General features: G+C 36.7%; 1 protein-coding gene across 4 annotated transcripts in view; it reads left to right on the plus strand.

Annotated features, from left to right (window-relative positions):
- ZCWPW2 (zinc finger CW-type and PWWP domain containing 2) overlaps positions 1-14,062 on the plus strand; it is a 179,865-nt gene that overhangs the window by 78,767 nt on the left and 87,036 nt on the right. For all 4 annotated transcript variants that reach the window (XM_047738769.1, XM_047738788.1, XM_047738780.1 and 1 more), the window contains 2 exons: positions 482-835; positions 12,403-12,562. In XM_047738769.1, the coding sequence (XP_047594725.1) occupies positions 495-835; positions 12,403-12,562 (501 nt within the window). In that variant the 5' untranslated portion in view covers positions 482-494. The remainder of the gene's footprint in view (positions 1-481; positions 836-12,402; positions 12,563-14,062) is intronic.

The raw sequence follows: 14,062 nt of genomic DNA on the forward strand, positions 1-14,062 counted from the left end.
ATACATCATATGTGTACATATCATAATACATCATATATATATGTCATCTATATATGACAGTAAATATCATTTATGATTATATATATGTATTTATATGACAGTAAAGCTTAGAGGATAAGATCATAGAGTTTGGAACTAAACTACTGTATTTAAATACTGACTCTACCATATACTAGCTCTGGGACCTCAAACAAATTACTTTTCTTACCTTCAGTTTTCTCTGTAAAAATGGTCATACTTATTTTTATTTTTGTTATTAAAAATTTATTTTTAATTTTGGAGCATTTTATGCCTAGAGTGATGCTTCTATTTTGTTCCTTTGTTTCTGGGTAGGTGGGAACAAATTGTTCAAAATGTATAGTCTTTATGGGAGAGAGAAGATATGGGCAAAGAAGGTATCAAAGAGCTCTTTCTCTGATTTTGTCTTGAACTTTCCTTATATCCTTGAATCTTTATTCTTTTCTTCTTATTTGTTTTCCAGATTAAATGCATTTATGGAAAAAGAAAAATTGGATGGTAAGATAATAGTAGAATATTGTAACACTGCAATGGATCCCTCAGCAGAAAACAGTATGTATGTAAACAAAGTATGGGTTCAGTGTGAGAGTGAAAGCTGTTTGAAATGGAGATTGTTGTCAAGTGAGGATGCAGCCAGAGTTGACCACAATAAACCATGGTACTGCTTCATGAACGCTGATTCAAGATACAGTAACTGCTCTGTTTCTGAAGAAGACTTCCCTGAAGAGTCTCAGCTTCATGAAAGTGGATTTAAGATTGTCTATTCACAGCTCCCTCTTGGAAGCCTGGTTTTGGTAAAATTACAGAATTGGCCAAGGTAAAGTTGTTGTTGCTATTTCAGAATAAACTATTTTAAGTTATGGTCTTGCTAAGTTGATGAATTTTTAAAACTTTTCAAAGAATCAACTTTTTTTCTACTGTTTGTCTAATTTCTTATTTATTGTTTCCTGGTCTCATTATTATTTCCCTGACGTTTTGGGGTCTAATTCTTTTTTTTTTTTTTTCTAGTTTCTTGGGTTGGAAACTTTAAGTAACTGATTTAGATCTTTTTTCTTCTTGATATAGGCAATTACAGCTAAAAATTTCTCTTTAAAGACAACATTAGCTATATCCCACAAATTTGGTATATTGTGTTTTACTACCACTCAGTTTCAAGCATTTACTAATTATCTGGGTGATGTCTTCTTTCCAGATGATCTGTTAGAAGTATATTTTTACCTGATATTTGGGGATTTCTAAATATCTTATTGTTACTGAGCTCTAATTTAAATCTATTGCCCAAAGATTATATTTATGACCATTACTTTGAATTCTTTATCATGCCTATTACTTATCTCTGTTTCATTTAGCTGTTTTGCTGTGGTTTTGTTCTTTTCTTTGTGACATATTCCTCTTCCTCTTCATTTTGTCTAACTCTCTTTGTTTCTGTGTATTAGAAAAGTCAGCTATGCCTCCTGATCTTTTTTTTTAAATTTTATTTATTTATTTGTCAGAGAGAGAGAGGGAGAGAGAGCAAGCACAGGCAGACAGAATGGCAGGCAGAGGCAGAGGGAGAAGCAGGCTCCCTGATGAGCAAGGAGCCCGATGTGGGACTTGATCCCAGGACGCTGGGATCATGACCTGAGCCGAAGGCAGCTGCTTAACCCAACTGAGCCACCCAGGCGTCCCTATGTCTCCTGATCTTGAAAGTCGTGGCCTTATGAAAAAGAGGTCCTGTGGTGGCCCATAGTGCAGTGCTCCCTCTTTCTCAGATACAGGGGTGTGTCCTGTATGCATTGCTTGCACCCTACTATTATGGCTGAGCTGTGTTTGCCTTTAGTCCAGTTAGCTGCAATGGCCCACTTTGCTTGTTGTGGATACCTGGGCAGCAGAGTTTCATCCTTGTGCCATTGAGGGGTCAGTCTGGAGCTGCCATGGGCTTCTGGTTGGGTGGCAACAGCAATCAGACCAGATGTCTGTCCCCAGTCTGCCCCGGGGAGGCTGTAGTTGGACTGATCAACAGGACATTTTCTCTGTGCAGCCAGCTGTAAGTTTTGGCTCCTGGGACTATGGGTGCAACTAGTATGTGTGGATATCTTCCTCTCTCCCAAGGAAGAAGTCATTTTGGAGTGGCACCAGTCCCTGTGGGGGTTGCTTGCAGAGTAGAAGCTGCTTTGGAGGTAGAAGCTGCTTTGGAGGACACCCGCTGAGTCTCTTTTGTACTTTTATATGAAATGAATTCTGTTCCTTAAGAAGAGGTTTTTTTCAGTCTGTTTTCTCTATGTTGTTCAGATTGGATCATTTCTTGCCTCTTGCATATTCATTCTGCTGTAGTAAATATCCATTGAGCTTCTTGTTTTAGTTCTTGTATTTTCAGGTGTAACATTTCCATTTGGTTTTCTCTAAATACCTTCTATTTATTTGTTATATTTTCCATTTTTTTTTTTTCATTTTGGATCTTATTTAAATCTTTTTAGCAGGCTGCCCCTACTACTGCACTGGAGAGATATGAGGGAACCTCTTTGTTACTGCCAGGTTGGGAGTGGAAGTCTAGGTTTTCTAGTCAGCCTCCACTTACTCTCTGGAAAGGGTGGGATGCCTAATTACTGCTGGGAAGGGATTAGAGTTAAGGATTCTCACTCACCAACTTGGTTGGGAAAGGTAGGGGAACCTTATTCTCACCTCCACTAATACCATGGTGGTGAGAACCATGTTAATTCTGGAAGGTGATAAAAATTCCAGCTTCCCAGTAGTCCTCTTCCACCACCATCTGAGTGGGGACACAGTGGGAGCTTTATTACTGCTGAGTGTGTTGAAGTCCAGGCTCAACACTTGCCCTTTGTTAAGGATGGAGATGGAGATCTGTAGAAATTTCCAGGGTATTTGGCTGGGAAAAAGTAGCTATTGCTTTAAAATTTTCTGTCTTGCTAGGTTGCCCCTATCCTGGTCCTTTGACTAAAAAGACCAGGCTTCGTATGGACTTTTGTTCCTTTGCACCCATTGGTGTCTCTGGGTTGCTGACTTCTTTAGCACCCAATCTAGGATATAGGAGGCAAAAATAAACTCAGGGAACTCCCTGCCATGTCACTCTTCAGGTCCTCAGTCCCTTCTCTGGTTTTTCTTTTCTTCATCCTTTAGAATCTTCTTATATTTATTTAATGTATAATACTTGGGAATTTTTGGTGTACTTAGTAGGAAGAATATAGAGAATTGAGTCTACCTCAACTTGTCCAGAAATGGAATCTGCAGAATAGATTTGCTTTAGTTTTTTTGTCTAAATCGTGTGCCCAGGGCCCTTTATTCTATTATTTTCTGAGAGCATCAAAAATATGAACTTGGTATCTGAGATTTCCTAGTTTTTTCTTCCCTAATTTTATTTTTTAAATTTGAAAATTAAATTATTTTCATATTTTAATAAACCTTATTTTCTAGAGCAGTTTTAAGTTTGCACCAAAACTGAATGGAAAAGTGCAGGGTTTCCACATTCCCCCCCTGCCCCATACAAACTCATATACCATCAACATCCCAAATCAGTTTGGCACATTTGTTACAATCTCTGAACTGGCATTTACCCATCATTTTCGACCAAAATCCATAGTGAATCATTAGGATTCACTCTTTGTGCTGTACATTCTATAGGTTTTTGACAAATGTATAATAACATGTATTCACCATTATAATGTCTATCATACAGAATAGTTTCACTGGCTTAAAAATCTCCTCTGCTTCACCTATTCATTCCTCCCACCACCCCTGGCAACTGGGGATCTTTATATGTCCATAGTTTAGCCTTTTCCAGAATGCTGTCTTGTAATCACAATATGTAAACTTTTCAGATTGGCTTCTTTCACTTAGTATTTCCTCTGTGTGTTTTCATGAACATACATGGTTGTTTTAATTTGCATTTCCCAGATGACATATGATGTGGAACATCTTTTAATATTCTTATTTGCCATATGTGTATCTTCTTTGCCATATGTCTACTCAGATCTTTTGCCTATCTTTTAGTTGAGTGGTTCATTTTCTTAGAGAGCTTAAGAGAACTTTGAATATTTTGGATACCAGTCATTTAACAGATATCTGTGTTGCAAATATTTTCTCCCAATCTGTGACTTATCTTCTCATTCTCTTACTAGTATATTTTACACAGCAGACATTCTTAATTTTAATGAAATCCAACTTTTTCTCATGGATGGTGCTTTTGGCGTGTATCCCCACTTTTATTTGTACCCTCACTTTTCTTTATTCATATTGATCGTTTCTTCTTCAATTTGGTTTATACTACCAGCAGTTTCTCATCAGTGTAAGCTCTTGTCAGTGTAAGTATTAAGTGTTTGCAGAGTCCAGAGCGCTCCAATAACTCCTGGTTTTGTTGTGATCCTCCTCACAATTTTGGCTGCTGTGCTCATGTTGACCTGCTCACTTTTCAAAAAGTACTCCTTGTGGTTTTGAGGTTCTTATTTCACAAACCCATCAGACCTCTGGTTGCCTTTTCCCTCCCATCCTGCTTTCCCTCATACAGATGCTAGTGATATGTGGGTCTTGGAACTGTCAGTAGTTTGTACCTGCCTGCTCCAATTTTGGTAGTTTCTGTGGATAGTTTATCATTTACTTTTTTTTTTTTTAATTTTTTTTTTTAATTTATTTGACAGAGACTACAAGTAGAGAGGCAGGCAGAGAGAGGAAGGAAAGCAGGCTCCCTGCTGAGCAGAGAGCCCGATGCGGGGCTCGATCCCAGGACCCTGGGATCATGACCTGAGCCGAAAGCAGAGGCTTTAACCCACTGAGCCACCCAGGCACCCCTATCATTTACTTTTGTTATAGATGTTGTGTGTCAGGTTTTGACTGTGCTGTTATAGTTGTTCTACCTGTACTTACAGGAAAATTTCAGGAGATTCTAAAACCGTAACACCATTGTTACTATATTCCCAGAATCCCTTGCTATTTTGCATTACATTCTCCTACTTAACATTTTCAAAGCTGAGATACTCTGGCTCATATTACCTCATTTCCATTCACAGTCAGCTGTTCTCCATGAAGAATATAAAATGTTTGCTGTCATAGAGAGACTGTGATGGACTTTCTTTAACATACTACACACACACACACACGCACATATACACACACAGGCACGCACACACATACAGACAAGAGACCTTCAAATCAAACCTACATTTGTGTTCTTGTTCTGTCACTTACTATTGTGGGCTGAATTGTGTTCCCCAAAAGTCATACTTCAAAGTTGAAACATCAGAAATGATGTGGAATCGGGGCCTTTAAAGAGGTGATTAAGTAAAAATAGGCCATTAGGGTGGGCCCTACACCAATCTGACTGGCATTCTTATAAGAAGAGGAAATTTCGACCTACAAAGAGGCATCAGGGATGCACATGTACAGAGTAAAAACTATCTGAAGACATAGCAAGAAGGGAGCCAAAGAGAGGCTTCAAGGGAAACCATCCCTGCTGACCTATTGATCTTAGACTCAAAGCCTCCAAAACTACAAGAAAATAAATTTCTGTTGTTTAAGCCACTCACTTTGTGGTATTTTTCTGTGGCAGCCTTAGCGAACTAACACATTTAATACCTTTGTGAATGTGGAAGTCTCTCTTGAGATATATACCTTTTGCTACTGAGGACTTTTCTAGAGATCAACTGTGAAATGTTATATATGTATTATTTATTTAAATATTAAAAATATTATTTTCTTTTGTAAAATAATTAGGATGGGCACAAAGAGAAACTAGATAGCTATGTAAAAACAAATATCTTAAAAGACATGAATATGAATGCTTATCTTATGAGGTTACTTATGAAGGTGTTTGTAGTCCCATATCATTTTTCAGATCTAAAATTAATATTTTTGAAAGCAGAGAGTTTGTATTTTCTATTGGAAATTCTGAAGGTTCAATAACTAATTCAAGAAATGTATTTGTTTCTTGTCACTATATCTGAAATATTATGTTAGAAATCTGATTAGGAATTTCTTTTGCAGTTTTGCGCTTATAACTGAGGATTAGGACTTGAAATACAAATGAAACATGTTTTACTCCAGGCCTTAAATTATCTCTAATCTATGATTAGAACCATCAAAATACCTGCAAAATGCAGCTGTATCTACTTCTTTCTATTTGGAAAGAATAGAATGCATTTTGCTAAGTAGTAATATGTATTCTTCTTTGTGAACTAAGTATAGTTGAGCACAGGCTTAAAATATAGCCTTAAAATATAAAAAAATCTAGTTATATTTCTTATTCAGTGCTACAGATACATAGAAAGCTAATAACAGGATAAATTGCAATAGCAGAATATAAAACTAGAATTAACCTACTAAACAAAGTCAGACATCAGCTCTTAATTAAGCAGTATTAAAGATGTTGAAATTTCAAGTGGAAAGAGCAGCTAGCTGCTGTAGAGACACTTAGCAGGTAGCATTATCTGGGTCAGTTCTCATTAGCCCATGGCCTTACACCCAACTTTGAAGGCTCAGAAACAATCTTAACAACATCCCAGAGTTACTCTTTCCCAGAACAGTTGACCTTCTCTAATAAAGCTTAAAAAAGGCAAAGAGAGACTGATACAGAATCTAGAAATGCATATTTAATCTTTATATAATAAAAATAAAGAATTGTCAAGAAAAAGCACCTTATCTCTGGGCAAGATCCGTGGAAAATCAAATTACAACAGTTACATTTACCTCCACATTGTGAGATAACACACACTTACATACTTAAAAAGTACATATGCAGCCTCTTGTCTTTGGATTATGCTATGTCTGTTGTGCTGGTGGTGGGGATACCTGTATGTACTAGGAGGAGAAAAACTATCCTCAAAATATTAAGCAGCCTTCATTAAAAAAAAAATAGTCAGATATCATTGTATTCAGCTGGAAAGAGCATAGAAGTTAAAAGTAAAAAATAATGGTACATATCTCCCCTAGTAGGGGCAGACACATTGTCAAGCAGAAAATAGGCTTCTACTGAAAGTACCTACCTTGGGCATATTTACAGATTTCACAAAGCTTTTTGGTAAATATGAAAGTTAATTTATAGAAAATATATTTGTATTCTAATGTACTATAGTACAAACAATTTAGTGGTAAGATATGCCTTTAAATTAACAAGCCAATGCAGCAATACATTTTAGATATAGTATTAAAATTTATAAATTGAGATTTCTGTAGATCCTTTCAGTCTTATAAAATATTATTTGACTACTTCTTATTTGCATTCTTTTGTCTAAGGATTAATATACTTATAATGTGGGGAGAGGATGGGGAATTTGCTCTTCCTATCATCCCCCTGTAGTTAGGTACAGCTGAGAGATTTTGTGGCAAATACAACATTCGGTTAGTGATGATTCCAACTCATCCATTTTGTTTCCCACAGATTAAGAGTGAGGCCCAGGGGGCTCCTGGGTGGCTCAGTTGTTAAGCATCTGCCTTCAGCTTGGTCATGATCCTAGGGCCTGGGATCAAACCCCGCATCAGGCTCCCTGCTCAGCAGGAAGCCTGCTTCTCACTCTCCCTCTCCCACTCCCTCTATTTGCTTTCCTTCTCTTGCTGTGTCTCTCTCTGTCAAATAAATCAATAAAATCTTAAAAAAAAAAAAAAAACACGAAAGATTGAGGCCCAAGTAAAACTATCTCTCCTTTTAAACATCCAAACCATAGTTTGAAAATAACAGTCACGTATTTCTCATTGAGTATAAAAACATGGCAACTGAAATTGTGCTTACGCTTCAGCTTCTGCTGAGGGCAATAGCTATCTTATTAAAGATCATTTCCACTGGATGAGAAATGTGTATGACACCAGTTTCTTCATGATATATTTGCACTCCTCTCGAAGCTACATGTTGTGCCCAAATTTTCCTTTTCTTCCAAGTGGATTCCAACACTTGGTATCTATTTATCCATGTTGTATATGTACATTTTACCTCCCACCACCCACAGGTTCTAAAATCAATCACACAACTTTCCTTGTAATTCTTTTTTTTGGGGGGGGGTCGTTTTTTTTAAATCATTTTTTTAATTTATTTTCAGCATAACAGTATTCATTGTTTTTGTACCACAACCAGTGCTCCATGCAATCCGTGCCCTCTCTACTACCCACCACCTGGTTCCCCCAACCTCCCACCCCGCCACCTCTTCAAACCCTTCAGATTGTTTTTTAGAGTCCATAGTCTCTCATTGTTCACCTCCCCTTCCAATTTCCCCCAACTCCCTTCTCCTAACTCCCCATGTCCTCCATGCTATTTGTTATGCTCCACAAATAAGTGAAACCATATGATAAATGAAGCGATCTTCATTTAGGTCCTAAACCTCTACTTGACTTTCCATTATCAATTTTCCAAAATATTAGGTGGCTTTGGGTTCCACATAGTCTGACTCAATTTGTAATCTTCTAGCCCTTCCTCTTCCATGATCTAGGGATGCCAGGCAGACCTTCTACCTTCCCTTTCCCTAACTCAGAGAGGTCCAAGAGCCAAAGAACTCTGCTCAGCATCCAGGGAACAGCTAGACATCTGCTCCATTCTCACATTCCACCTTCCCTGGTGACTGGTGCACCCAACTCACTACCTCATGGCAACTATACTTGGGATTTGTTAATTTCCTGGAATCAAACTTTTTTCATTAATAATACTAAGCATGAAATATTTTTGTTAGTTTAGATTGTGTTATTTATGATCTATAAAAACTTTTTTACAATGGTTTGGTAGATAAATTTCTATATTTATAACTTTGTAACTTTCATATCAATTGATAATTTATTAGAAGATCAACCATCTATAGTCCTCAAACCCAAGTAATTTATGGATTTTGCATTTTTGTGATTTCATATTCATTATAGCATGATCTGTATGCTTCCTTTAGGTTTTAAAATTATCTAAATATCTAATTTATCTAGTTTCTAAATAATTAAATGAGGCAAAAAATGTTTTTGTGTCATTCTTCTTACCTCTCAATTATACCAATTATCTTACCTATATATAATTGCATACCTGTATATGATTAGTTTGCTAGGGCTGCCATAACAAAGTGTCACAGACTGAGGAGCTTAAAAATAACAGAAATTTAATCTCTTAGAATTCTGAGGCTAGAAATCTCGGGTTAAATTGTCAGCAGGGTTGATTTCTTCTTAGGCTTTCTTCTTGGCTTGTAGACGCATCTCTCTCCTTGTGTCTTCACATGGTCTTCTCTCTATGCATGTCTGTGTCCTAATCTCTTTTTATTGAGTTTTTATTTTTTTAACTTAAATTCAATTAAGTAACATATAATGTATTATTGGTTTCAGAGGTAGAGGCCAGTGATTCATCAGTATTATATAATACCCAGTGTTTATTACATCACATGCCTTCCTTAATGTCCATCACCCAGTTACCCCATTCTCCACCCACCTCTCCTCCAGCAACCCTCAGTTTGTTTCCTAAAGAGTCTCTTATGGTTTGTCTCTCTCTCTCTGATTTCATCTTGTTTTATTTTTGCCTCTCTTCCCCTATGCTCCTCTGTTTTATTTCTTACATTCCACATTATGAGTGAGATCATATGATAACTGTCTGTCTCTGATTATTTCGGTTAGCATAATACCTTCTAGTTTCATCCACATCCTTGCAAATGGCAAGATTTCATTCTTTTTAAAGATTTTATTTATTTATTTGACAGATAGAGATCATAAGTAGGCAGAGAGGCAGGCAGAGAGAGAGAGAGGAGGAAGCAGGCTCCCTGCTGAGCAGAGAGCCTGATGCAGGGCTCGATCCCAGGACCCTAGTATCATGACCCGAGCCGAAGGCAGAGGCTTTAACCCACTGAGCCACCCAGGCGCCCTTTTTTTTTTTTTTTTTTTGATGGCTGAGTAGCATTCCATTTTATATACATACTGCTTTTTTTTTTTTTTTTTTTTGCTTTTTTTTTCTTTTTTATGGATATCTGGGCTCTTTCCATGGTTTGGTTATTATGGACATTACCACTGTAAACATTGTGGTACAGGTACCCCTTTGGATCACTACATTTGTATCTTTAGGGCAAATACCCAGTAGTGCAATTGCTGGATCATAGGGTAGCTTTACTTTTCAACTTTTTGAGGAACCTCCATACCGTTTTCCAGAGTGGCTACACCAGCTTGCATTCCCACCAACAATATGGGAGGGTTCCCCTTTCTCTGCATCTTTGCTAACATCTTTGGTTTCCTGAGTTGTTAATTTTAGCCATTCTTACTGGTAGGAGGTGGTTTCTCATTGTGGTTTTGATTTGTATTTCCCTGATGCTGAGTGATGTTGAGCACTTTTTCATGTTTCTATTGGCCATCTGGATGTCTTCTTTGCAGAAATGTCTGTTCATGTCTTCTGCCCATTTCTTGACTGGATAATTTGTTCTTTGTGTGTTGAGATTGATAAGTTCTTTGTAGATTTTGGATACTAGCCTTTTATCTGATAAGACATTTGCAAATACTTTCTCCCATTCTGTTGGTTGTCTTGCTTTTGTCCACTGTTTCCTTTGTCTTACTTTTGTCCACTGTTTCCTTTGCTGTGCAAAAGCTTTTGATCTTGATGAAGTCTCAATATTTCATTTTTGCCTTTGTTTCCCTTGCCTCTGGAGATGTGTCTAGCAAGAAGTTGCTATGGCCAAAGTCACAGAGGTTGCTGCCTGTGTTCTCCTCTAGGATTTTGATGAATTCTTCGGCATGTGGCTGTCCAGTTTTCCTAACACCATTTGTTGAGGAGACTATCTTTTTTTCCACTGGATATTCTTTCCTGCTTTGTTGAAGATTAGGTGACTTTAGAGTTGAGGGTCCATTTCTGAGTTCTCTATTCTGTTCCATTGACCTGTGTGTCTGTTTTTGTACCAGTGCCATACTGTGTTGATGATTATAGCTTTGTAATAGACCTTGAAGTCTGGAATTGTCATACCTCCAGCTTTGGCTTTCTTTTCAGCATTCCTTTGGCTATTCAGGGTCTTTTCTTGGTTTCGTACAAATTTTAGGATTATTTGTTCTAGCTCTGTGAAAAAAAAGTTGATATTTTGGTAGGGTGCTCAGAAAACTATAGAACACTCATGAAAGAAATTGAGGAAGATACAAAGAAATGGAAAAGCATTCCATGCTCATGGATTGGAAAAACAAATATTGTTAAAATGTCTATGCTATCTAGAACAATCTATACATTCAGCGCAATCCCTAATCTTCTCTTTTTAAAAGGAAACCAGTCATGTTGGATTTGGGCTCACCTTTTAACTCAGTTGGGCATTCCAAAAGACACTCTCTCCAAATACAGTCACATTCTGAGGTACTAGAGTTATAAGGACTTTAACATATGAACTTGATGAGGGGGAACACAGTTTGGTTCATAATGAAGGCACTTATAATACTTTAATTTGTCAAAAAACAGAAATGTATAAAGCACATATTTGTGTGAACTTTGTAATAGCACATTGAGGAACCAGAGTCACAGCAAGGCCTCATTACCTGCTTGAGGCCTCTTGTCTGGTAGAAGGCAGAGCCAGAGCCTGGATCTCCTGATTTGATCCTCACTCTCTCTTTTTCACGAGGGAGCTGCAAACTGAGGTAGAACTTGGCATCCCTTAGTTACCGCTTCCTGATTTTATTTATTGCCTTCCTTTCCTGCTTTAGATTCCAAACAGTAGGTCAGAGGCCAGAAAGATTGGTAAAATAGTTAAAACTTAGTTAATGTGTATGTATTTTATTTTTCTCAAAGAAAAAGATGAAACATATTTCTAATAGAATTTCTAGAGGTTTGTGGCACAAAAGGATATACCCCTAAAGGTTTATTTTTAGTAAAGGATAAATTTTACTTCCAATACTAAAAATTTTTATAAATTTGGTCTCCTAACAATGGAGCAGATGGGGGTGGGGGCAGGGAGGGGCAATATAGAACTGCTGGACTCTATTTCTGCTTGTCCCACAGTAGTTAGAATCTCCAATGTTATCACAGCCTGCACTATCAGTACCCTTTGGGCAGCCCTGGCTCAGGAAATGCCAGCTCTCTCCTACCCCATCAGAAGCTCTGCCAGTGAGTTAAGATTTTAGTAATTACGCATTCTTATTGCTTAGAGTTGATTCAAACTTGCCATGAATCTTAACCTTTCCTGTTAGCAGTGTCTAAATGTCTCTTCCAGATCCTAGAAATCATTCTTTTGTCTTATAATTCTTTATCCTTGTATTTTATGTTTATCTTAAATATGTGACTTTACCAAAGCTTTCTATATCTACAAAGGTACAACTGATGACTTTTATCAAATGAATATCCTACTTTTAAAGGATGCAAGTCAATATGTTTAAGTTTTGTGAGTTATTAAAATTCAAAGGAGAAACTTTGGTATATGATTATAACAGATGCATTGATTTCAGCCTTTCTTAACACATTGAAATAATTAAAAATAATTTCTTTTGAAGTTGGCCTGGGATACTTTGCCCAGATCCTTTTAAAGGGAAATATGTGATCTATGACCTGGATGGAAATGTTGAACAATATCATATAGAATTCCTGGGAGATCCCCATTCAAGATCATGGATAAATGCAACATTTGTTGGACATTATAGTATCACATTAAAGGTAGGTACAGTAACATCAAAGCTTTTTTCTTTTGCACTTGTTTTTAGTTATGGCCATTTTTGTTTAGAGCCTAAAAGATATCTAATTATTTATTTTTATATTTATATAAATGAAACAGTATATACTATTTGTTTAAAATTGAATATTTGTATTTTTAAACAAGTTTTTTCAAAGAAAATGTGGGAAGTAGGGTAGTTTTAAATTTTCTTTTCCTAATGGCAATGAAGTATAAATCAACTGAGGACTTTACATAATTGCCTTTTGAAACAATTTTAAGATTATCATTTGGTAGTTTTTAAAAATCCCGTTGAGAAGACTTTAAGTTGGAGGCCTAGCTCACAGGGAAAATTAATTATGGAATGCAACCAGATTTTCAAATTTCAAAGAGAATATTTCATTATACTAACTCCTTCAGTATCTTTTTTACTTTTTCAACTTTAAATCACACACTACAACTAATGAATAGACTGGACTCTCAGGTTAATGAGAATAGGTGAACTGGGCTTATTTCCATGGTTTAGTTTAGTCATTATAAATCAATTCAATTATCTGTGTCTGTATTCTAATATTGAAACTTTTCATCTGCAAACCATACTTTCATTAGAAGTCTGATTTAAAAATAGATGTCAAATGTGGGTTCCTTTGGCTATTTGGAGGGTTTCTATTTTATAGTGGAAATATCTATGTTCAAATACACATGTAAGTGTATGTACATTTAAGGCACGTCCTTTAATCCACAGTATAAGTAAAGCTGTGTGAATTTGAGGTACTTCAAAATGGGCTTTTGCTATATCTTTGGCATAAGCAGTATCTTTTCCCATCCAACTTGAAAGCAACTGAAAGGGAAGGCCATTCTAATAAAAATATTTAAGTACAGAATAAAATACATAATTCATTTCATGGTAGTTGTGAGCCAGTCATCTTAATGTGAGGCGCCTTCTCTGCTCTGACATTTTGGATGTGTTCCTAGGCGCTTCTGCTGGCAACCACAGAAAACAAGAATTGTTCTCCTTTCTGTGCCCTTTCCCCTTTCCTAAAGAACAGGGAAACCTGCTAGCTTCTCATGAAGCAGACCTTAGAATCTTAGAGATCTGACAATATGATGAAGAGCAAGACATTCTTAAATTATATTTAAATATAAGTAAAAACCAGAAGTGAATTTTTAAATTGTCTCAATTGATATCTCTCTTGGGATTTGAATTATGTCAGGACAAGGGCAAAATCTGATGCAAAACAAAGCCACACTCAAGCATCTGAAGCCATAAGTTTTTAACCTTCTGAAAACATTAAAGTAAACTTAGAAATTCTTACAAAGACCATCAATTCAAGGCTGCTTAAATTAAGCAGCCCCCTAATGCAAGGACGAGGACAGAAAAAAATAAAGTATTTGTTTCCCTCTTCCTTCCCCTACTCCTCCAGCTAACCAAGTGCTCTTCGGTGAATAACCCACTAGGTGCTTACAAGCTCTGGGGCAGGCTCTCTCCTCTACAGTCATTCAGG

This window comes from Lutra lutra, chromosome 1 (genome assembly GCF_902655055.1).
Source record: "Lutra lutra chromosome 1, mLutLut1.2, whole genome shotgun sequence".
Classification (NCBI taxonomy): Eukaryota; Metazoa; Chordata; class Mammalia; order Carnivora; family Mustelidae; genus Lutra; species Lutra lutra.